This window comes from Lagopus leucura, unplaced genomic scaffold, assembly GCF_019238085.1.
Source record: "Lagopus leucura isolate 7727_CA_CO unplaced genomic scaffold, USGS_WTPT01 Super-Scaffold_73, whole genome shotgun sequence".
Classification (NCBI taxonomy): Eukaryota; Metazoa; Chordata; class Aves; order Galliformes; family Phasianidae; genus Lagopus; species Lagopus leucura.
In genome coordinates this window covers 56670354-56695110 of record NW_024962252.1, presented here as the reverse complement: position 1 = coordinate 56695110, position 24757 = coordinate 56670354, and the positions used below count along the sequence as shown (strand labels likewise).

Below are 24757 nucleotides of genomic sequence, written 5' to 3'. Positions count from 1 at the left end.
AAGTTTCATTATGTTTTCATTGGTTGCATTAGTAAATCACTGGAAGGTTTATATTTATCTTTTGCGAGGTCAAAAACCTATGATTACTTTAGATAGTGAATATGTTTGCTGAAGTACTACTTCATAGTTTGTGTTGGACTGTAATTCACAGCAATGGAGGAAGAGATTTTTTTCAGTGTTCTCCCTCTGATTTGCTGATTGAAAACTTAGTTTTTCTCTTAATCCACTAATCCATTTTATCACAGTTCAGCCACCAAAAATTGTTCAGAATTCAACAAGCTAAATGTGACTGATGAAATATTGGTATCTGAGGCACAACATGAGGAATATGCCCTTTGCTCAGTACTAACTTGAGCACTGCTTGCACTGATAACAGGTTAACGAAGAGGTGCTCTGAGCGTGGAAACTCAGGCATAATTAAAGAAAGCAAATCTCTCTCAATAATATATCATTATGTCAATTCAATTATATGATCGGAAAAACTTGAGTATGGTTTATGTTAATATTCATTAATGTGTTCTCCTAAAGGATTCAGGCTAACTGGAAACTTATGTTCAGTTCATTTAATGAGAAAAACAACACCTTGTCTTGTGCATAGTATGTCAGTGCCTGTTGATGAGATATTTTCCTTTTGTCCTGAAGCAGTCTCCTGAACTTATTTCTTTTTGCGCAGAATAGGAGTCTTTTAATGTGACTATGATTTTAATTTTCCCTTTTTTTAAAAGAGTAATATCCAAGAATAATGAAGCATGCTAATGGTAATTCTGTAGAACTATTGACATCTGTTTCAGCTTGAAGCCTTACAACTGAAAATGCTGTGAATGTTTTTCACAACTGAAATACTATAACCTCTACAAGCAAAGCCTTTTTCAGGGTGAAAGTTCAAGGCAGAGTTGAGACAATAATGCATTTCATATGTAACTCATAACTGTTTACCAGTCAGTTCATACTGTGTTTTGTGCAATTTATTGGAAGTGTAAAGAATGCAATTATTTCATCCACATTTAGAGTTTTAAGTAGCTGAATGCCATGCAAGGAATGTCTTTCTAGTTTTTCCTCCGCTGCCATGTTTTCTGTACCTCGTATCTTTCTTCTGCATGATTTTCTGAACTTATAAGTTTTTCTGTATATGTAAATAAGGCAAAATGCTTTGCCACCTCTTTTTAATGATTGCATGCTTTTTGCTTTTTTGTTATTTTAAATGGAAATGTCTGCTAGATGTGTAAATGGGCAGCGAGTTTTGTGAAATATGAGTGCCACTTTGTCATTAATTTTACACTGAAACAACACCATTTATCATCAACTCTGTTTTAGTCAGTTAAGTATTTGGTACAGTGAGCTTTACGTGGTTAAATACACTCGTTGAATCAGTCAGAATATGAGGTGTTTTTACATCCATTTCTGTAAGTAGCTTTAGTAAAGGTGTATGCAAAATATCATATACTCCATTATCTCTCTTTAAAACTGTCCCAGGAGATGTTATTTTTCAGCAAAAATTGTTTTTATTTCTGGAATTTAAGAACAATTGCAAACGAAACTATTAGGCGAACGTGCAGAGTAGTTGTAATTCCTGATTTCTATACTCTACAGCTGTTAACACAATTTTTCACATTTTTTACATTCTAAGTGCACAGCTAAATTTGCCAAACGATGCTAAAATCATTGCCTTTTAACCTGTTTTCACAACATCAAAGCTTAAGAGCCTCAAAGTTCTTAGTTACTCTAATGACAGCTTCTTCCAGCATTTTTAACATTTTGTCTGATTTAATGTGGGGCATACGAAGCAGATCTATTTTCATACGTTTTCTTGTAAAATTATTTTGTAAGTCATACCAAATTTTGAGATTTCAGCATTGATAATCTATTTCATTCAACCATCAGCAGTACAATATTTGGTTGTTCAGTCATCACAAAGCTAGTAAGTTGAGAAATATTTTTCATTCTGTGTAGCTGTCAAACACTGAATCATTTTGGGACTTTGATATGTCTAAAAATACAATGAAGAAGCAGAAGATAATTCTATGCTGCTTAAATATTTCTTATGAAATTTTGAATGTTTTATGTTATATGTAAACCATTCTCGTCTGTCAAGACATCAGTATGCTTGTCTCCCTTACAGTTTATAGAGGGCTTTTTAGCAAAGGGTTTCCTTAAATAGGGGATGTATGAGAAAAATGGTATACAGCTTTCAAATTTATACACTTTAGGACATAATGGTTTGTAAAGTAGCTTGGGATAACTTGCTGCAAATAGGATACAACTATTACTTCTAAGCCACAGTTTCCTATTGAGGCATGTTTCAGATAGTCAGCAGGTTTTTTTCATTGAATTGATTGAGCCTGCCATACAGAAATGCAACATGTTTATGCCAGTGTAACCTTCCACGTCTGCTCCCTAAAGACAAACATGAGAAATCTCTAAGAATCCTGTAGGCTGTTTTTGGACAGTTGTCTGATCTCCTTTTCATGTGATACATATTTGGTTATATAAATCAGCAAAAGGAAATGTATATACATGCCTATGTATGACCTTAGGTTTTGTACGTTAGAAGAGTGTAAAGTAGATATAAGCACAAGGCAAAGTAGTCATTGCCTGGAGCAGCAATCTGATAAGAGCAGCAAAATGATTCCTTAGATTCCATCTCCTTGTCTTGCACTGGTTGCAGAAAGTCAGCCTTGGCTGTAAATGGGGCAGCAATCACCATCACCACCAAGGTATTCAACTGTGGCATCACAGCAAATACTTGAGGTCAGCTGCACCCAGCAGGAGCAGTCACCATCACCATTGCCTTGTTGTACAACTGGAATGAAATGACCAATGCTGAGAATGTTCTCTGTATATCTCAATCTTGTTAGTTTTTTTTTTCCATTTCCCCAGAAAGTATCTTTCATGTAGATGATGTCTGTGATGTCTGACAGTACTGTTTTTCCATCTATGGCATGGCAAAACTGAATTTTCTGAAACTTGTAAACTGTAAGACATATATGCATACAAGTTACTTGTTGCACCAAGTAATGTTAGTTAGTAAATGATTTAGCTGTGAAATACTTGCATTTTCTTATTGCTTTTTGAGGCACTTTTCTGTCTAAACACAAGATGGCAGTACTGCTTTTTAAATAGGGTCTGGTTTGAATTATTGAGGTTTTTCACGTGTTTTTAAATGTAACTTCTCTGCATAACGTATTCACAATTTCTAGCAGTAATGTTCTTTTAACAACTCATTTATTTTCTTATTCTATTAATGAGAAGCATTTTTTAGTGTTTGCTAAAAAATACAAAGGACAGATTTGTTTTACCTCATCAACCTAGTTCATGCAACTGACCTTCCACTAATGAGTAGAAAGCTAAAAGTGAGGATTGAGTCTTAGAATGCAGCACTACCAACCTATATTCCATGTTATCTGTTGCCTAAGTAACTTAGTTTCTGCCACTTTTTTTTTTTTTTCCCCCAAGTTCTTAAAATCATTAAACACTTTCATTTGAGAAGCCAGAAGCAACCACTGTGGTCTTTGAAGTGATTGAATGATTGCTGATATTCATATGTGGGGAAAAACAAACAAACAAACAAAAACCTCACAAAAATAGCTCAATTTGTATGTGTGCAAGCTATTGTTAAGTATCTCAGCCTTTTAGAATTTATTTGTCCAAAACAGAACATAAGATATAAGATGAGGAATGCTCATCTTGTAATTCACGATTCCAGATGAGGTTTCTTTATCTTTCTTCAAGCTGATGCAAGTTAAATCTGACAGCAGAAAGATTCCTCGTCGCTATTGCTGTGTCGTACCATAGTTTTCTGTATGCACAGCTGAACACTGATCTGAAGCAGAACTCAGTCTTGTTGAAAACAGTCCTTGTCAGAAACTTAATTAAGATAAGTTTTGGCCTCATCGTTAAGCCAGGCCGCAGCAATGCAAACATGAAGGTAGGAAGCATGTCTGTAGCTGCAGTGCTCTTTTCAGAAGCAGCCTGCATCAGACAGAATATGTTGAAGTGCCTAACGCTGTGGTCTGAGTTCAATTTAATTTGACCAGGACGTACTTTGTAACAGTGACATGCGAAGGAAATGAGATTATTTCTGGAGACTTACTCTCAAATTTTTATCATGCATGACAAGAATAAAACTGTTCAACCATTCAGTTATCTAGACTTTGCAATATTGATGAGCATAGTTGATGATACAGTGAAGTACTTTCATTATTGAAGGAGTGCAAGTAACTTCGAATCGTACGCTCTTTTTTAGGATTTGTAAAAAACAATGATTTTTGTTTAAACAGACAACTAGAATGAGTGAGTTCCACTTTTAAGTGAGAGGAGCAAAAAGATTCAATCCTACTTTATGACTGATATACATTACAAGGTACTCCTTAAACTGAGACTGTTCTCAACATCTGTTTTAGGTAGAGAAGTGTTTCTCTTATGAGATAGCAAAGAATTAAACAATGAATCAAAATACAGGCACGTGGCTAAGAAATAAATTCTGTTGCTGCTCTAGTAGTTGAACTACTGCATTATTTTTTTCATTCTCCAGTAGTTATTGGAATAAAGATGAAAGGGGGATGTATGGCAGCAAGACTACTAGTGAGTCTATTTCAGCAGCATGTTGGATGCATGCTTTATTTCCTCACAGTATTGCTAAAATGTGACTCTTTGAGTGTTACAGGAGTTTGTATGCTGCTCATTTTAAAATTCTTTGTAACTTCTTCGTTCTTCTAAGATTGCAGATCGCATCTCAGATTACTGGCTTATTTTACGCGTTTACATTAACATTTTAGAGTAATTAAAATTTAATCTTTTCTCCATTTTAAGTATCTCAGGTTTGATCAAGAAGTAGGGCAGAAGAGTGGATGGGACGTGAACTTTATGAAAGTTTCAATGTGCATTCTTGTAGTAGCTGAGAGTCTGTATTATCTCTTTTTACCTGAAGAGATAAATCTTGAATTTGAGCCAAACCAAATTCATCCAATATATCAAGTTATTTCAGACATCTAAGGGGAAATGAAGTTTGGCAAAAGTAATAAAATGCTATATTTGGGGATCACAGTGGCTTCCGTGTTCTACTTTGCATGCCTCATTTGTGAGAGTGACGTTCTGCTTTAGCAGAAATCCTGTTAAGTACTGCAGTTAATGTTATAAACAACGATACATTAAATAATTGGAATGAGGCAAATGCAGGCCAGCAGAATTGTGTTTATTCTTTTTAAAAAAAGGATATACTTCACTTTTCAGCAAAGATGTCCAGGAAGCTAAGTTTGCCAACTGAGTTAAAGCCTGATTTAGGTAAGTTTACAGAGTTGAATTTTATATTTACTGAAATTGTTTTACAGAATGTGAATACATACAAGTAAGAATCCTTGGTTATGTAAATTATTGTGACTGAGTTGCTTTATTTGAACTGTAGAACTTAAATTTAAATTCCAGTCTTTCGGGGGGCTCCCTGGCACAAACATCATTGCTGTCATTGTAAGGTAAGCCTGCAAATTTTGTCCATGGCTTATCACATTTTTGTGATTTTTTTTTTTAGGCGTCTGTCACTCTTACAGTAGTGCTGTGATAGGAAAAGTGTGAATAAGCAGGTAATTTATTGTAAGGAAAATTGCTTGCCAATTTGAAGCCATTCAATACTTTTCAAATTGCACAATACAGTATTTAGGAATGAGGATATGCTGAGGACCGAGAAAAAGTTGGACATGTTTTTACAAGTGTTAATGATATTAAGACCACTTTCTATAAAAGAAAATGATATACAGTTGTTTGCTGGATGGACAGCCGGTCTGAGACTTTCATTTTTTTGAAAAAGTATTCTTTTTACATAATAAGCATTTCAGTTATGAAGCTTGTACTGCTAAACTAAGACAACATACAAATGAATAGACATATTTTTATTACTTTGTCATCAAAAGTTGACTGCCAGCTTGTAGATCAGATCCAGCTCCTCAGCTTTTTTCTCTGAAGATGATCAGGAACAGCTGTAGACCTGCAGCAGTAGATACAGCCTGAGTAGGAAAGCTTCCTTTTGCCTGTCACAGCTCTCTTCTGTTCCTGCAGCAGAATCCCTTCCGTGGCCCCTGTAGAATACAGATCAGGCGCAGACTGGTAGGTGCAGAAGCATGCATTTGAAAATTACCACTATCAGCAAGAGAAGAGTTGATATTTAGAATATCCTGAAACTTCAGATTTGGACCTCCCTGATTTACGTTAAAGCCTGCTCCACTCAGAAATGTAAAGCCGTAAGGAGCCCTCAGAGATCATTTACTCCAATGCTGTGGTGAAGATCCAAGTGTCTGACAGTTTAACCTCTCATCTGTTCACGGGTCTCCAATAAATAAGTTTCTAGAAAAATACCAGGCAACGTGTATGGTTTATAGCCAGTTAAATAAATTATTAGTCAAACCATCTTCCTTATTTCCAGACTAATTCAGATTTTTTTCTTGTCCTTTCCACGAGGATCACAGATAACTGTAACTCCATTTCTTTGGTAGACATCTTATAGCTGTTGAGAGCTGTCATATCACTAATCTGTCTTTTTGCAGATAGGTTTAAATTTTTGTTTTTGTTCATTTTTGTTGCATTTTTTTGTTTTGTTTTTATGAAATTAAGCTCTCTCTCCTTTGCAAATTTACATTGACTAGGATGCCTTTTGATAATTCTTCTGGACACTGAAATTTTCTTCATCTTTCTAAAGCTCTTGTGCCTAGAACTAGAAGGATTTAACATGGCCTTGTTGACACCAATGAGCACAGAAATTCTATTTGTCTTTTTAGTGTCTGTCCTTCCTCACTACCGTCAGTGACAGTTTAGCTCTGATTTCAGTTTAGAGTTCATTTTGTCAGACTTTGCAAACTGGGATACATTTGCACTTAAATATTATTGAATTCATTTTATTTATTCTTTTGTTTGAAATTCTTCAATAATAAATAATTAGAAACAGATTTTTTAAGAAAGAACTCAGTATTTGTGATTTTGCTGTTGTTTTTTTTTTTTCTAGTAATATAATGGAACTTTTACTTGATCAACTCACTTCTTGAGAATTCATAAAGTATCTTTTAATATCTAATTTTAATGATCTTTCACTGGTTTTGCTTGACTATACCTGTGTGTGGCTATATACACTTAAAAAACTCCTTTTGTTCTAGTAAAAGTTGTTTTTTATTTTACTCTTCAAGTCTGTAAATAACTTCCTGAGATGATGATAGTCTGTTTTTATTTTATTTAGTATCTTTTCTCCCAGTAGAATAGCTTTTGCATAGTGTTCTTTAGTAACTGTCAACTTAATTATATTTTTGCTTTTTTGATTAATTATGTGACCATATCTACTGGCTCAAGGGAACAACTGAAGTGCCTTTCTCCCAAGTTCAATATCTTCATCATTTTCTCTCATTTCTTTCCATGACTTCTTGAACCTTGATCACTTTCACTCTTTCATGAGCGTTTTCTTTCAACTCACTTTTCTGACTAGATCTTTAACCTACACCCTTCCTCCCTAGGTAGCTAAAACAAAGCGTGCTTCTGCATTCATCCTCCTTCCTAAAACGGAAGTTGTCTTCATCATGCTCTAGTCTGCATTATACCATTACTTTGCACTGTTGTAACTCAGCTGGTTACTACCATTACCACTAAATCCTATCCTTTAGTTTATTTGCTCAGAAGATCCTCATCTTTCCTTCCTTCTGATGAAGTGGTGTGTAGTGAGACATCACATCATTGTTCCTTCCTCTTCATTTGAAAATATTCCATTAACAAACCATAGATTCTTCTGTGTCTTCAGGGTAAACAAATACACATTAATACAGTTAAGCCTTTTACTCCATTGTCTTCCGTGGATCAATTGTCTGCTCTCCACAGTGCCTGTATTGTCTGACCAGTTAATTTTTGTTGACATTTTTTTCAATACATCTGGAATTTGTACGTATACTTTTCAGATGTTCAAGCGGCTGCAGCCGAAGAAATATACCTGTTATGCCTATTGCATTAATTGTATTTTTCTTGGGAAAAGGGGAAGGCTCTTACCTGAACTAAGGCATACAGAAAGTATGTTCACAAATCATAAGTCAGAGGAGTGGAATTAAAGAAACCACATGTACCCTGAAGTTCTGCTAAGCTGCTAGGATTTGGGTTAGCTTTTCTTTATGAAAAAAGTTTACAGTTGAGTTGCATTTTTATATTCTGGATGTATCAATATATTCCAGCTTTTTTTTTTAACCTTTTAAACTACCTAAGCGTTTTTATCAAAGCATGTGTTTTAATGTCAGCAAAATTCAAATGTTTGACTATATTCAGAGTGATTAATCTGTTAAAGTTACAAAAAAAAAAAAGCAAGTAGATATTCAAACCTTAAAGAAGCATCTTAAGAGGTTGTGGTCATCAGAAGAATTACAAAACACAATCTTTTTCATCATTTTCAATGATTAGACTTTCTTCCATTTGATTTGACTTCTTTTTCTAGACATTGGTTTTAAATATGAAAACTTGATGTCAGCATTTGGGTGTTGACCTTCTTAATGATTGGTATTTTACACTTGAACTAAGTAAGAATAATCAGGACAAGAATTTTTCTGTCCTTGTTGGAGTGAGATAAGTCTCTCCTGTGATATTGTTCATATTTTTAGATGTCTGCATTCACTCAGTTGAAATTTAGTTTGTATGTTTTTTCAAATGTAATTCCTTGTAGAAATTTCTGCAATCGTTTAATGAAATTGGTATGTTGATACTTTAAGTCCTGCTTATGAAATGTCACTTGCATCCATACTCCATCCAAAGATCCACAAATGTTAACTTAGTTTTAGGAAGTCATGATATGACATGCATCAGACTTGTGCTGGTAAGGATTGTCTAGTGCTAAAATTTTGGAATTATGTATTGAGAAAGCAAAGCATTAATTAGAGAGTGTGCAGTTAGATTCAGACATGCTGATGTATTAAGTATTGCCACATGCACACAGCACATGGCTAGAATAGAGCAGCATGATTTCTAATTTGATGGTTTTTGTGAGTATATGAATTCACAATGTAAAGAGGAAGTTACTTACTAAGCAGAAAATAAGACATCCTGAAAAGTTTTGGTGCCACATTGTATTCAAAACAGAAATCTTTAGCTTTGCATACCAGTTCCAAGTGGTGTTTGGTAGCCTTGAATGCTTCTCTGATTAAAACTTCAGGTGTGTGTTAATAGCCCAAGATCTCCTCTGGACAGTTTACTGAAGTGGGACAGTACTGAGAGTCATTACAGATTATCAGGCTGTCTGGATGTCTCTTTTCTAGGAAGTATAGTGACAGGGCAAATAATGAGAGTCTTAAAAAAAAAAAAAAAAAAAAAAAGATTTAGATTAGATAGAAACTTCACAATGAGGGTGGTGAGGCACTGGAACAAGTTGCCCATAGTGTGGATGCCCCACCCCTGCAGGCATTCAAGGCCAAGTTGCATGGGGCCCTGGGCAGCCTGATCTAGTTAGTTGCAGCCCTGCCCACAGCAGAAGGTTGGAACTAGGTGATCTTTAAGGTCTCTTCTAACATAGTCCATTCTGTGATAAGTCATTCATGAAATTACCTGATTGCTATCTCTGCAAATCTGAGATGCTTTGTTCAGAATAAAATGCTGGAAACCATATCAGAAGGAGATACAATTAAGGAAAAGTAAAATAGTTGTAAAAATCAATAGAATGATGCATAATATTTTATGCTAAACAACAAATCTTAATTTTCTTAATTCCTATATTTAGTTCTATTAATTAATACTGATTTATTTTCAGATGTTAAAGACAACTCTTTCAGCCGATCCAGGAGTTCTAGTGTAACTAGCATTGACAAAGAGTCACGTGAGGCAATTTCAGCTCTTCATTTCTGTGAAACTTTCACAAGAAAGGCTGATACATCACCTTCTCCATGCCTGTGGGTCGGTACCACCCTCGGTACAGTGCTTGTCATTGTACTGAACCTACCCCCAGGAGGAGAGCAAAGACTTCTTCAGCCTGTTATTGTTTCTCCTAGTGGTGAGTACAAAGTAGATGGGTACTCAAGGCTGCAAAGTGTTGTTGTCCTTCATGCTTTTTTTAATAAACTTTTTCTCAATTATGGATTAATTGGAAATTAATATGTACTAGCTAATAAGTTTAACAATCTAGGTTGCTTTCTTTATGACCAGTATTTTAAAGTTGCAAAGTTGATAATACGATCTTATAAGGTATAAAAATATGTAACTATACGTGTTAAGAAAAGCAGACTTTCTAGCGTTCATGTAGTCAGTGACTATTATTGAGCAGTGGAAATGTGCATTATGAGTATTTCCTAATTGCAACATAAGAAGATTTTAGTGAATAATGAAAAAAATAAAAACTAAGGGCTATGTACTTTAGTACTTCAACTATTAGTAATGAAATATTCCTTTGAATTACTGAGATATCTTGTTTTGTTTTACTGGTACACAGCAAATAATTTTGTTGTAATGATATATTAACTTTTTTTTTGAGTGATACCTAAACTAAGATAAAAAGCTGAATAATACACTGTTAGGAATAAATTTGGCTTTCCTACTACCACAGTTTCATTGCAGAGTGTGATGCTCTCCTTTACAATGAACCCCCAGATGGCATCTGAACATGAAAAATTGCACCCCTATTTGACTGAAGTAGTGATATGAATAATATGATCACTAGACCATGTTTGCATTAACAGTATTCAGATTTGGTAATGTTTTATGTTAAAGACAAGGGAATAGACTTGACAGTATGTTGAATCATCAGAGCTGCAGCATGAACCTTACAAAATGCTGCAGTATGTATGATTTATTGTGCATTTAATAAGTTTTCCTGTTTCTGCTTCTGTGTGATTAAATGAGTGAAAGAAGAAATGTATCAGCCTACAATTGGACACGCAAAACAGTTGAGAAGGAAAACATTTTCTTTCATTTTATGCTAGAGAGAAGTAGATTCAAATGTAAATACAGGAAAAAAGAAAAAAGAAAATAAAACAAGTTGCCAGTTTCTGAACCCATTTTGAAGGAAAAGTTCTCACTAACTGTGTTTATGGTACATACTGAGTGCACAGGGCGTTCCTCCAGAGAGAATGAAATGAGTTGTGCTTGACAATGAGATTTAGTATAAATGTGCGTTCCACCTTTGTTCTCCTAATAAATACATTTACATTGATGTTAATGGAGTATATGCCTATGTATTTAAACTTTGAGAACTGTTTTAATAATTTATTGAATGCACTTGTGTGCACTTGTACATGCTTCAAGTCCAGAGATTTTAAGTCTGTTTTGATAGAGGCAAGTCTTCGCTCTAGTTTAGTTTTCATTCTTCTAGCTTCTTTAAGGAGTATTTTTTTTAGTTTGAATGACAATTCAGGACTGTTATAGAAATGTGCTCTATTTATATTTCCCAGGAACCATCCTGAGGCTAAAAGGGGCAATCTTGAGAATGGCTTTTCTGGATACCACGGGATCTTTAGTCCCACCTGCACATGAACCCTGGAGAGAACACAATGTTTCTGAAGATAAAGATGAAAAAGATAAATCGAAAAAGCGACGACCGGTCTCAGTGTCCCCCTCATCGTCTCAGGAAATCAGTGAAAACCAATATGCAGTGATATGTTCTGAAAAGCAAGCAAAAGTTATTTCACTGCCATCCCAGAACTGTATTTATAAGCATAACATAACAGAGACTTCTTTCGTTCTTCGTGGAGATATAGTATCATTGAGTAACAGTATTTGCCTTGCATGTTTCTGTGCCAATGGACATATTATGGCTTTTAGGTAAGGTATAATTGACAGTAATATTTATGAATATATACATATATAAGATATGAGTCTCCTCCTAGATGAAAATTTCTTTTTCCAGAAGAATATGAATAAAATGGGCAGTCAGCTCAGATGATAATGAACCTCTAACATCGGGAGCTGAATATTTTGATTAAGTATTCTGCCTTTAACGCAAGCTTATCATTATCATTAACAAGTTTATCATTTTAACTCGTTAACATAATTCAACAATTAATTCCAAGCGTTATATAGGTTTTTGAACTGTTGAGAATTGTCTCAACAATGAATTTACTCCTTGTTGGAAAAACCTGTCCTGAATCAGACCTTCAGCTGACCAAGCTCTGCATATTTTTGTGCAGCTGCTACAGTCCTGTCTGCTTCTCAGTCATGTCTTGAGCTTTCTGTTTTGTTCTGTAGCTTGCTCATGTCTCAAAGGTCAGATTAATTGATAGCAATTCTAGTACAAAAAAGTCATAAACATTGAGAGGTTTCATTTACTGAAATATGCATAGAAGTAATTTTGAAGGTACTAATGTCATCTATTTAATTTTTACCTGTTCCTTTTCTTAAATGTTTACAAATGCTCTTTTCATTCGGAGTAGTAATTGAGGGGAAAAAAACTGTGGCAAAGCAGGTTGCCTCTTACTAGTATAATCCTAGGAATATTTCTATTTTAGATGCATGCTGGACAAATGTGTTATCGCTGGTAGCGTGCTTACAGAAGAGCGTTGCTTTCTATTTCTTAGAAAATAGAATGTAGAATTTGCCACTGAACTCATGTTATTTATTATTCTTCCTTTTCTTTGTGAGTCTCCTGCTATTGGACAACACCCAGTAAAATGCCAGCGTAACATTCAGAAGTTTTGATATCACCACGAAGTAGAGCAGAAGACAAAAAACTTATTTTAGCCTGCATGGTATTTTTCCTATATCATAAGTTTCAGCTTCAGTTTCCCCCTTTACTGCTTTTTTACTCTTTAGAAATAATAATCTTAGGCAGATTGTATCTGCAGCAGAAGCTGCTTAATATATTCCTGATAAATGTGCAGCTGACATGTGAATTCTATTTTTACAAAAATTTCCCAGAGAGTATTTTTGAGATATGGGTTCATTTAAGGTTTTGTTATCAAGACATAAGGCATTCAGTCACTTCTTAGTTTCATTTAGTGTTTCTTTGAGGAGAGAAATGTTTAGCAGCTTGAGCGTTATTACAGCATGAATGCGTAGCATCTGTTCTTCAGTAGCCTAATGCAGTAAGTTCTTCATTTATGTATGTAGAAAACAGAACAAACAAGGTAAGCAAAACAATGCTTTAAGATGATTTCACCTTAAATACACAGTCAGAAGAGAAAGAGCAGGCATAAATTCACAAGAATGCTGTTTGAGGTTACTGAATTTTCCTTTGGAAGCACTGTCTTCATGTATTTCCCTGGGTTCTTGAGGCAGCTCTTTGAGGTTTCAGTTTCAATCAAGAAGAAAATCTTCACCTGAGAGAAGAGACAATTGTATATGAAGGGGAAAAAAGTAGAAATTTATTAAAATATTTCATTAGTAATTACTGAATAATGCTTTAACTATACCTGAGATTTACATACTCAGAATATCATTGAAATGATGCTTTTGAATGCATTTGTGATGCAGATGTCTAAGTTTCTCTCTTCAGGTTCTTCCTTAGAGTACTGCATATTTATGTTTGCAGGTTTTCTAGTTGTATTAAATGATGCCCTGTTTATACAGTATTTGTGTGACCATGAGGAGAAAAATAATGCGACGTCCTGTTACTTTTTGTAATTCTTTCTCTTAAGTTTGCCAAGCTTAAGGCCATTGCTGGATGTGTATTACCTGCCACTCACTAATATGCGAATAGCCAGAACATTCTGCTTCACCAATAATGGACAAGCACTCTATCTTGTCTCACCAACTGAAATACAGAGGCTCACCTACAGTCAAGAAACATGTGAAAATCTTCAGGTAATGAATAAAAAAAACCAAATTTGCTGTCTTTAAACAATTTGCTGTCCTCCAAGTAGTTCAGTTTTAAGTTTACAGTACTTATAATAATTAAATTTGTCTCTTATGGTTTGATTTTGCTTACTGCCAAGTCTTACTCAGAGTGAATCATTTCCCCCACTCTTTACGTTGTACTGTTATCCATCCTCTTGTATTTGGAATGTGTCTTAATTTCCTTTTTAGTCTGTATGTATCTTTGTTTAATATGTACAGTTAATAGAACTCTTATTCAAGTAATTCTAGTGGAGATGCATGCAGGCATAATTTGGGAATACTAAGATACAAGGAAGCTATTCTGTTGCCAGGATATTAACAGTTTGAACAGATTCTCAACAATGCTTCAGCCTGCAAGTTGTATAGAAGGTGGATATAGCAGAATCAGTCTGCAGGCTCTGCTTTGATGCTACCCGTGCATGTGATTATTTGTAGCTGCAGTTTCAACTGAACAAGATCAAGAGTGTTTCCCAAGTTGAAGGGAGAATAAAGCTTTGCTTGAGCACATTTTTTTGAAAATATTCCTGAGCTGTAAGCTTGCAATTGTCAGGACAGATGGTTTGGACAGATTTCCTAATAGTTTTTTATTGTTACTTCCTAAATAGTGTCAGCTATCTACTGCAAAGGCAGATGCACATTAAAGCATATTCAAATTCACATCCACAAAATAAATGTCCAAAGTGACAGAGTACTCCATTAATTTGTATATGAAATGATGTATGCCTTCTTGTATCTCTTCATTGCCAAGGAAATGTTAGGTGAGCTCTTCACTCCTGTTGAAACACCAGAAGCACCAAACAGAGGGTTCTTCAAAGGCCTCTTTGGAGGTGGGGCACAGTCACTTGACAGAGAAGAACTCTGTAAGTCTTTTGAATTCCTTATTAATCTGTTATTTCCACCTAGATATTGCCTGTGCTAATAGGACATTCAGTTTTCAAAGAGGAAACCGAAGAATGGAATGAGGAGAAACAATGCTTTTTTTTAAATACTTTTTTATAGCTTTATATGTTGTACAACTTACCAACAATAGCAAAAAATTAGTTACTGTTTTCTCACAGACTGCCTTACGTCATTTATTCAGGATTGGATGATAAAGCAATAAATGGGACAACCAGTCTTATTTATCTCAAGTGTATATAGCACTGTCTATAATTCTCTTAATGTTGCTAAACTGAAAGAGGCTGGTTCTAGAGAGCACTGTTTTGGACAGTGCAAATTAAGAAAATTAACTCTATTATACTTCCGTTAATTTCCTAGATTCTTTTTCAACGTTTGACTTGTATCTTAGGAATAAAATAGAGGGCAGAACTGTATGATATCTCATTCAGTTCTGGATGATACATTTCACATGTGTCCAAAATTGTATTGCTTTATAATTTTCTCATTGCTTTTTGAATACAGATTTAATAAATCTTTTGTTGGTTGTATGCACTATTTGAATACATTCAAGGGGAAGTAAATGAACTTCTACTTAGTCATGTATTTATCAGATTAAACATTATGTAATGTAACTTCTATTGGTTTAGAGAACTGTTCCCTTCTCAGCATGAAATACTGTTATAAAACAAAAAAAGATTCCTCACAATCTCTTCTTTTTTTTTTTGTCAGATGAAAATAACCAATAATTAATGTTTATTTCTAATGCCTTTATATTTTGAATATGCCTGCATATATCAAATAGGTAGAGACATTTTCCAATTTAAATATTACATTTGCAATTGTAAACATATAATGTTTTGAAAGGTTGATCAAGTTATTCGATTATTCGATACAGAGAAACCTGCATGTAGAAGTTACACATCTAACTAGTGTAACCAGGGCAGGAAAAAACTGCCCATTCACAGCAAAAGAAAACCACACTTGAAAGATTATCTTTTTCCATCACTGTGAGTTCTCACCATACTGCATTGACTCTTCTGACCTATTTTTAAGGATATCACAAATGGGTTTTATAATCATCTTAGGCTTTGTGGTTTACAATAGAAAACTGTTTTGGTTTGAATTGTCAGAAGGAAAATACTGAACAGGGAGGAAAGCTGGATGAATTGTGACCTGAAAATGAGTTCAGTGACAACTGGGACATCTGAAAATGTCTTTGAAGTGTTAGTACTTAACATGAGGATCATGGCAGAATCTGCCTGTAATAAGTGAAATGACTTCAGATGTGCTTCTCAAGAAAAGAAATGTTTATAGTGATAGTTGAAAAGAATTTTTTTCTTTTTAGAAGCATGAAATCGGAAACCTGAAATTCTGCAATAAGATTTGTTAAACATTCATTGTTAGAGGTGGAAAAAAAGAAGTTAACTATAATTGCACTGTTTAAAAAACAGAGCTACAAAATAAATCATCTGCTTATTTTACTTTAGCACCCAAAAAGACCATTTGGGGCCTCCTCAAATTTCTGTAGAGTATACATTTCAGCTTGAGAGAGATTGATACCTCCATTAAAGGTCTAGACTGAACAAGGCGGCTGATGTCCCATTAAGAGCAAAGGAGATATAGTCAGCACAGTCACTAGAGTGATAGCTGTTCAGTTTACAAATTATGTGTTTATTTTTAGATGAACTGATCTTTTCCTTATGTACGTTACTTTCTTTTTAATAGCATGGTCTGTTATGTAAGGGGAGCCATAATATGTGATTGTTCCATGTCTGAATCTAAAACTGAGCTTCCACCAAAGGAAACTTACGCTGATAGAATCATACTCTCTGACTATATCAGCAAAGCCATTAGAGAATAGACCACAGCTTGTATAAGCAAAGTTCTCCTGTTTTGCTGAATTCATAACACCTCCCTGTGAAGCAAGCTATGTTGTTTAAAAACTGTTTTGCCGATATAATTCTGTTAATTACAGTGATGCCACCACTGTTGTGAGCATTTTACTTTCACACTTGAGTTTTGACAAGGTTAAAATTGTATAACATGCCTGGAAGCTCTGAAATATGTTTTAAAATCTCAATTTGATTAAACAGAGTAGTGAATATTGCTCATATACATGCTTATGATGAGGTACATGAAAAAAACCCAGCTTTTTTATAAATCAGTTACATTAATGTTTATGTAATAATGATAAGAAACCTTACTTCTCTCTTTTTCTGCCTTGAAAATGCCTCCAGTTGGAGAATCAGCGTCTGGGAAGGCATCAAGAAGTCTTGCCCAGCATATTCCAGGTCCTGGAGGTATTGAAGGTGTCAAAGGAGCAGCATCTGGTGTAGTTGGGGAATTAGCACGAGCCCGGTTGGCGCTGGATGAAAGAGGACAGAAACTAGGAGAACTGGAAGAAAAAACCGCAGCTATGCTGTACAGTGCTGATTCTTTCTCTAAACATGCTCATGAGGTAATTTCACTGCATGTTAAACTGAGAGTATTACATTGATTGACTATTATAAGCTTTACAAGTAACTGACTTCTGCTTTAAAGGCATTTTAAAGAAGTCTAAAAGGAATACATTGTCATTTTTTATTTAGCAGTTGTTTCTCCTAAGTATTAAGGTAAGCAGCTTTGTCTTTTGGCACAGTGGTCTGGGGTAGGCCATCTATTTGAGTAGTATGTAGACTTCCAAAAGGGCTGCTTGTTTCCCATTACTGAATGAATTTGTCACTGAATTAGATAATCACAGAATCACAGAAACACCAAGGTTGGAAGAGACCTACAAGATCACCCAATCCAACCATCCACCTATCACCAATAGTTCTCTCTAAACCTTCAACACAACATCCAAACATTCCTTGAACACCTCTCTAGGGTCGTTGACTCCACCACCTCCCTGGGCAGCCCATTCCAGTGCCTGAACAGTCTTTCAGAGTAGTATTTCCTAACATCCAGACTGAATCTCCCATGGTGCAGCTTGAAGCCATTCCCTCTAATCCTATCACCAGTTACACGAGAGAAGAGGCCAACCCTCAGCTCACTACAAGTTATTATAGAGAGTGATAAGGTCTCCCCTGAGCCTCCTCTTCTCCAGGCTGAACAATCCCAGTTCTTTCAACCACTCCTCATAAGGCCTGTGCTCCAGGCCTTACGAAATTAGTAATGCTCTCTGTGGGAGTCCTGTGGTACCTAAGAAAGATCCAGTTATATGCAGATTCCATGAATCCAAGCTTGTTTTTCCCTCAGTTAATAAAAAGGATAGCTATTTTCTTAAGTGTTCATGCAGATCTCTTTCCATGCCCCAAACTCCTGCGCAACCCTCCTGTTCTCTCAAAATTGTTTTTCTATCAGAGACCAGAAGATCAGCAGAGATGTCAACCTTAGAAAATTTATTGTGCCAAACACTCACTGCTCAATAATGAGGCTTCATAAATGTACAGTTTATTTGTATCGTACTTTTTGGTGCATAACAGAGACATTAATTAGAAACTGTTTGTCGTTTTTTTTTTTTAGATGATGTTGAAGTACAAAGACAAGAAGTGGTACCAGTTCTGATGATGCTCATTGATTACATCGTTTAATTTTGTCCTGATGAAAAAATCTTGGTTTTCATTAATTTTGACAGGAACATTGAAATTTAAAGGAGTATTCAACATTGGATGATGTTGTTTCTAGCACAAATCACACACTGTTTTACCTCAGCCATGGCTTTAACTGAGGAGCTTTATATATAAGAGAAACACACACAAAGATAGAAAAGCTGAGTGTTTCTTCGCTGTTGGATAGCTGAGAGTTGGAATACAGAGCAGGTAATTGGAATATGTGGAAAAGACATAAAGGAAGAATGTGGTGTGATGGGCAGGGGCAATTCAGGGTCAATCCTGTGTTAATATCTCATGCCAAAAGTTTTTGTGCTGTTGTACTTGCTGCCAGTGTTATACCCTCCCTGTGAGGAGAGGCAATAAATCAGGGGTCCAAAAGCTGGAATAAAGTTGTTTGTCTTGCAGGACAGTAGCTGACTTAGGCTTACCCTCTCTAGGACTCACTATATTTACCATTATTGTTGAAGAAGAGCGGAAGCTTGCTGTCATTTCTTTCATCAGAAAAGCTGGAAGCTTGGAAGATTTCATGTTGAAAATTGTATACATAGTTGACCTGTGCAGTCTTTTCTTGGACCCCAATCTGGTATTCTTGTATTCACATCATATTCTGTGAAGTGCAAACCAAGAGAATACACAGTTTTTGCATTAAAAGAAGTCAAGTGAATATGACTGGAATGTGTCATGCTGGGAATTTTCATTTGTGTTATGGATGTGCAGTGTGAAATGTGGTAACATATTCATTGTGGTAAGAATACTTCAACTTTAGTTTGGTTTCATATTACTTTTTGCCAAAAATAGTTATTGGTTCAGTTCGTGTAATGTTTAGAATTGGCTGTGGGTTCTATTCATGCTGTGAATTTTTATAGAACTTTAACAGAATGTATCTTTACAGCCATTAATTAAAATAGCTGGGATAGTTTTGCTTAAAACTTAAGTTCTGGATGCCCCTTTAATCCTTTACTATTAAATCAGATAATCTTGTACTCAGGTTTTCAATCACTTTTACACACCGTGGAGGTGCTGATGCATGAATAAAGGCAAGCATCTACTATTCAATAATTGTCAGGATATTGTTCAGCTGATTTCTAAATCCTGCTTGTAGAGCTATTTTACAAGTACCTATCTCAGCCCCACCACGTGCTAAAGGCAGCTTGCCTGAAGTTTGGGTTTAGTCTCTAAAGCGGTGTTTTCAGTTATGTGGGAAATAATGTGTCCACTACAACTTCAAAAATTGGTGAAATAATCATTGAGTTGGGTGAGGTAAATAATTTAGCTGAGTGAACATGTTAATGGGTGCTGCACTGAAGCTGCAACAGTGGGGTTGACCAGAGGTCTTTTAAAATAAATGTTTGCATTTCAAAAATGAATTTGGCCTCCGTTTTCCTCAGAAAGGCAGGAGTAGTTACTGACTGTTTTTATTTTACAAAAGGGAATGCTTAGAAGCTGGTAGGTCATTCTGTAGGCCATTTCTTGCAATATGGTCTGAAATCATTTGAGCCTGCTTGTCCAAGTACCACATTATATGTGTGTTTTTTTTTCACACGCATTCCAAATGTTACTCAAGCCGAACATAGGCTATAATTTGTATTTTAAAGTTATTTTTCAGGTATGTAGATACGTGATCCTTACAATGCACATTAAAAAGATGCCAAATAGTAAAGCTAATAATGGTTCTTAATTCATTTTTAAAATTTGTCACTCATCCCAGCAAATGCACTTTGGGTTTTGTAGCACAAATTGATAAATATTATGATTTTCTCAGTCATTGAATAGCTTGAGTTGCAAGGGACCTTAAAGATCACCACTCGTGCTGTGGGGAGGGTTGCCACACAGTAGATGAGGATCTGTTGTGGCATTTGGTAAAAATAAGTGAATTTTTGTTGTCAGTATGAGGGCATACAATACCATGTGAGCTGTTCAAGGACCTTCAGGTATTTGAACATCACCATCTGAATGTGCAGCATTATGATTTCTTGACGTCTCTCTACCATATCTATTGAGGCAATGTTAGCTCTGGTTACTTAACTCTGCTTTCTACGTGTACTTTTGGCCTCTGCCTATTTTATGTCCAACTAATGCATATTTAAAACAGTACGATTTTGTTTAAAGTCCAGGTAAATTATGGTCGTACAATTTAAAAAAAAAAACCCTACCCTACCTGATATTGTGCATCCTTCCTTTTCTCACATTCATAAATTGGAATGACCGATTATTATTGAAATTGGTGAAATAATACTTGGTGAAATACAAACCGTATTTCAGAACATCCTGAAAAATTAGTCTGGTTAGTCTCTGGGGGGAATGGGAGATGGCATAAATACACAGAAAACTGTCTTATAATTTCAAAGGAAGATGACCTTGGCTTGGAAGAAATGCATACTGAACTTTTCCATTGAGATACATTTGTTGACCACCAGCAAGCAAAAAATGAGGCAGTGAGAGACCATGTGCCAGGGGAGAGTAGAGGTTTGTTTGGTATTACAGAATCTATCGTGCTTGAATCTTTTGTTGCACGTGTTTCTAGGAATGAAAGCTAAAGAAAGGATAGATCGTGAGATGAATACGAAAATGGTTCTTGGTCAATAACAGGGGCTACGTACAATCTCAGTGTAAAATGTTTCTTTTTCCTTCTCTGTGGAAGGAAGTTGATCATAGACGTATCTTATTCTGCTCTTGGTGGTGCACCTTCTGTACAGCAAAGTACATTAAAATCCTTTTGAGGGGGAAGCACCCCTGATTTTTTTTGCTAGCATTTTAGTTGTGTGAAACTTTTTTAGAGTGTCTGGAAAATTACAAGATGCAATTGAGCTATTACTTTTTTATTTTTTTGATCGAAGTGTAAGAAACTGCTGCTACCTATCTGTTTATGTGTAGTGTGTCTCATTAGGAACCGTAAACTGAAGAAGCTTTTCTTCACCTTAGTCCTGCCAAATTGTAACTTCTGAATGTTGATATGTGTAAATATGCGTGTATTCCAAATAAGTCTGAAAGTGTTACACCACAGGCATCTCCAGTGATTTGTTCTTCAAATGTAGTAATATATAGTTGTGCTCTTTGTCTGTCTATATACAAAGATTTTTGCCTGAGGTGGTATTTACATGACAGGTGATGTTAGAAAGCTACATCCAAAGGAGGATTTTGGAAGCAAGTTTCATCTCCTTTTTCATTTTCCTTTACTCTTTTCCTTTTTTTTTTTTTTTTCTTTTAATTTCCTTTTTGCTTAATTAATAGCACTGATCTTACCTGAATGTTTAAACTTGAATTTTTCCTGCACTTTAATTCAGTCATGGTATTTTATTCCTTAATTTTGTTTCTACATTTGTGCAATTCAGGTTCATTATTTGTATATAAGTGCACACATTCAGTGAAGAGTTTAGAGCAGATTACTTTGGGGCACATTTGCTAATTATGTGACTATAATTTAGAATGTGTGTTTTCTTAGCAAAATATGTATATACAAGTATATACAACATAGAATCTAATGAAAAGCACTTATCCTGTGTCAGCATTGAGTTTATAAATTACTGCAACACTTTCAGATTTGTTACTAGATAATACAATAAAAATCTGTTATATTTATACATACTGCTTAAGAATATACTTTTAGTTTTAAATAATTTTTATATGTACACTTCTACCTTTAATTTTAAAAAGACTTATGTTCAATTTTTAAGTCAAAGTACTTAAAGTGTGTATATTATCCATAGAAGAAGTTGTTTTAAGCTTACGAATACATTCATATCTCATATCGAGATGATACAATTACTAAGCAATGAAAACAAATAGCCCATTTTGCTTTGCAGAAAATAATCATACTTATTTTTATTTCCCATTTCGAACGTTCTTTAAAATTTCCCTAAGTACAAAGGGGGAAGATAGTGCATTCAGAAAACCAATGGAGCATCATTCTTCTCTCACCAGCTGCAGTCTGTGGCTGTCCAACTTTCCATGACTTTTCTTTTTAATTTTAAATGATTATATGCAAGAATTTTCAGCTATATCCTTTGGACTCTTAAAGTTTCCAAAAATCTACGTGAGGTTTGTCCAGTGCAGATTTCATCTGACTAATCTACAAGTTCTTCTTTTATACATCAGCTCTTTACATGTAAATCATTTTTTCTGTATTCCAAATGTGTGTCGAAAAACCTATAGCCTGTGACTGAAGTGCCCCTTTCCCCTTTCTCATCACAGTTCCACATACTCCAAAGAGGGGTGTGTGGTGGGAAAGATGCGCAAGGACTTGCCAACCTCTGCAAGTTTACAGGGTGATTTGTCAGTGGGATTCTTCTTCATACTAGCTGATCTCTTGCATAACTTATTGAAGTCTTTCTGGGCAGATGTTGATGGCTGCGCTGCTACCATGAAGTTTTTGCGTACTTTGTAGACAAAAGGAATGATATTTGGAGGAGAGGGAGTAAAACAAAATGTATGGGGTAGGTGAATCAAGTGCACTGGTCTTATTTGAGTTTTCATTGAGAAGCTAATTTAAGCTGGGCCAGTTTCTCTTTCTTATGCGTGTTATAAAGATGTGCTATCTATAATCTGTTTTATTGCTGTTCCAAGCCAATGGGTGTAATGTGCTTCTGTGTTCTTCTACACTCTCTAAGATTTAGGCTGAAAGATGTTGGTGTTAGTAAAGAAGAAAGGAGGCGGAAACATACAGCAGTCAAAAGAAAGGTGTCAATCAGCAATCCTTTTGGTTTTTTATGTAACACGCCTAGGAATGTTTAAGTCATACAGACATAGGTTTTTTTTGACACTTGCTTTTGTTTTCATTAGTACCTAAGTTACATATTACCAGGCAAAAAATAACCAGAAGTTAAACTGTTTCAGTTGAAAATACGTAAGGAGTTGTATGTGGATTACCACTACCATTCAGTTAATAGGTGATGCAAAGGGCGTGGGGTGGGAACATGTTTTAAATATTCCCTTTTAAAAAAAAAAAGAACTGTAAATAAGCAGTACTACGTTATTTTAGACCTGAGCTCTGCTATCTGTAGTGGTTAGAACTAGGAAAACATGCTGCTTTCTAGTTATGCTACTGCTTCATTGTACCAGCATCACGGGGGGGGGAGGGGGAGGAGGGAAGAATCAGTAAATTTTTCTAACATTGCCCACCTGTGGGTAAGCATGCTTGAAGTGTAGCAGTTCTCGTTTATGTATATCTTAATGTGTACATGTATGTTTTTTCTTTGTTCATTGCAACTTATTTTCATTTGAATCTTGCTGAGCCCCACTAGCTCTTCTGAGGGTGATTACTGGAATATGCATTTTTAGGTAGGGTTGCAAATCCATCTGTCTACAAATATAGTTTCATATGAACTGCAAACTGTACTGTTACAAACACAACTATGTTAGATTGCATAGAGTTATTTTACTTACATGTACTTGAACTGAACTATGTCATCATAACAAAGTTAAAAAAAAAAAATTAAGTATGGAATATTTTTGTAAATAAAAATACCTGTGCAGCTGGTATTTTAAATTTAAAATGTATTATACATTAATGTTTCAGAAAAAGATGTTCATATATGTGTATATGAATGTGTCATTATGCTGAAGGGCTCTGATTGGGCAAAAATAAACTATTCAAATCTCTCCTGAAATGAGTCTAACTTAATCATTTTCTTTTTCCCTTTAGCTGTCTGGAGCATGCAGTAACTCTGGACTTGCCAAAAGTCTTAATTTTGCTTGCGGTTTTGATATCCCTTATAAGTGGGAACATCTTGCAAGGACAGCTTGCAATCCATTAGATTTTGTCTGCTGTTTTGGGGAGGAACTTTGTAATCATGCCCTGAATTATGCTGAATCTGAAGGGAGACTGAGACAGTAATTCTGAGATGTGTTCTGAGGTGATTGCTGCGCCTCGGTGAAATTCTTATAATCTCATGGCGTCTCTTCAGGTAGTAAAATATTTCAGTGCTGGTGGGTTTTGTGTGAATTAATGTAGTCAAGACGCAAAATTTCATCTGTATGAAAAGTTTACTGGTCCCAGACCTTTACCTCCTTTGTTTTCTTCCCTTCTAGTGCCTGAACCCTAAACTGTGTAGGACATGGAGTTGTAAATAGGATTTAAATATATGTATATCTGTTTTAGCAGCAGTCCAATTACACAGATGTAACTGTAGTAATCTTCTGCCCTCATCAGCACCACGGCAAAAGTAACTTCCTCCTGAAACTGTGTGACTGCACATGGTATCAATGGAGTGGCAACAGCAGGGAGGGCATTGGCCAGCTAAGGCTGCAAAGTAAAATTCACTTTGATGTAAAGAAAGCCAGGATTTGATGAATGCCACATAAAACTTTGTCCTTCTCACTTGTGTTATCACAGTTCTGCTAACAACTTACTTTAAATGAAATGTGCCTAGGCCCTGCTGACACGTGAGGATATGCCCGTTAGTATTGAGCTGTGCCGCTCTGGATGCATTGCAGATGCAGATTCTTTATTAGGAATGGTCCCTGGATGACTCTGCATGGGACATGAATGGGAGGAGGCTGGGAATTCCTATATCAACGTGGCAATG

General features: G+C 35.4%; 1 protein-coding gene across 5 annotated transcripts in view; it reads left to right on the top strand.

Moving 5' to 3' along the window:
• The window catches only part of STXBP5 (syntaxin binding protein 5), a 102400-nt gene extending 82507 nt beyond the window's left edge, over positions 1 to 19893 (top strand). For 4 of the 5 annotated variants that reach the window (XM_042884128.1, XM_042884113.1, XM_042884120.1 and 1 more), the window contains 7 exons: positions 5230 to 5280; positions 9749 to 9988; positions 11382 to 11751; positions 13563 to 13728; positions 14510 to 14621; positions 16878 to 17098; positions 18145 to 19893. In XM_042884128.1, coding sequence (XP_042740062.1) covers positions 5230 to 5280; positions 9749 to 9988; positions 11382 to 11751; positions 13563 to 13728; positions 14510 to 14621; positions 16878 to 17098; positions 18145 to 18186 — 1202 coding nt within the window. In that variant the 3' untranslated portion in view covers positions 18187 to 19893. The remainder of the gene's footprint in view (positions 1 to 5229; positions 5281 to 9748; positions 9989 to 11381; positions 11752 to 13562; positions 13729 to 14509; positions 14622 to 16877; positions 17099 to 18144) is intronic. The other variant, XM_042884137.1, reaches the window with a different exon arrangement.
• The last annotated feature ends 4864 nt before the right edge of the window (positions 19894 to 24757 follow it).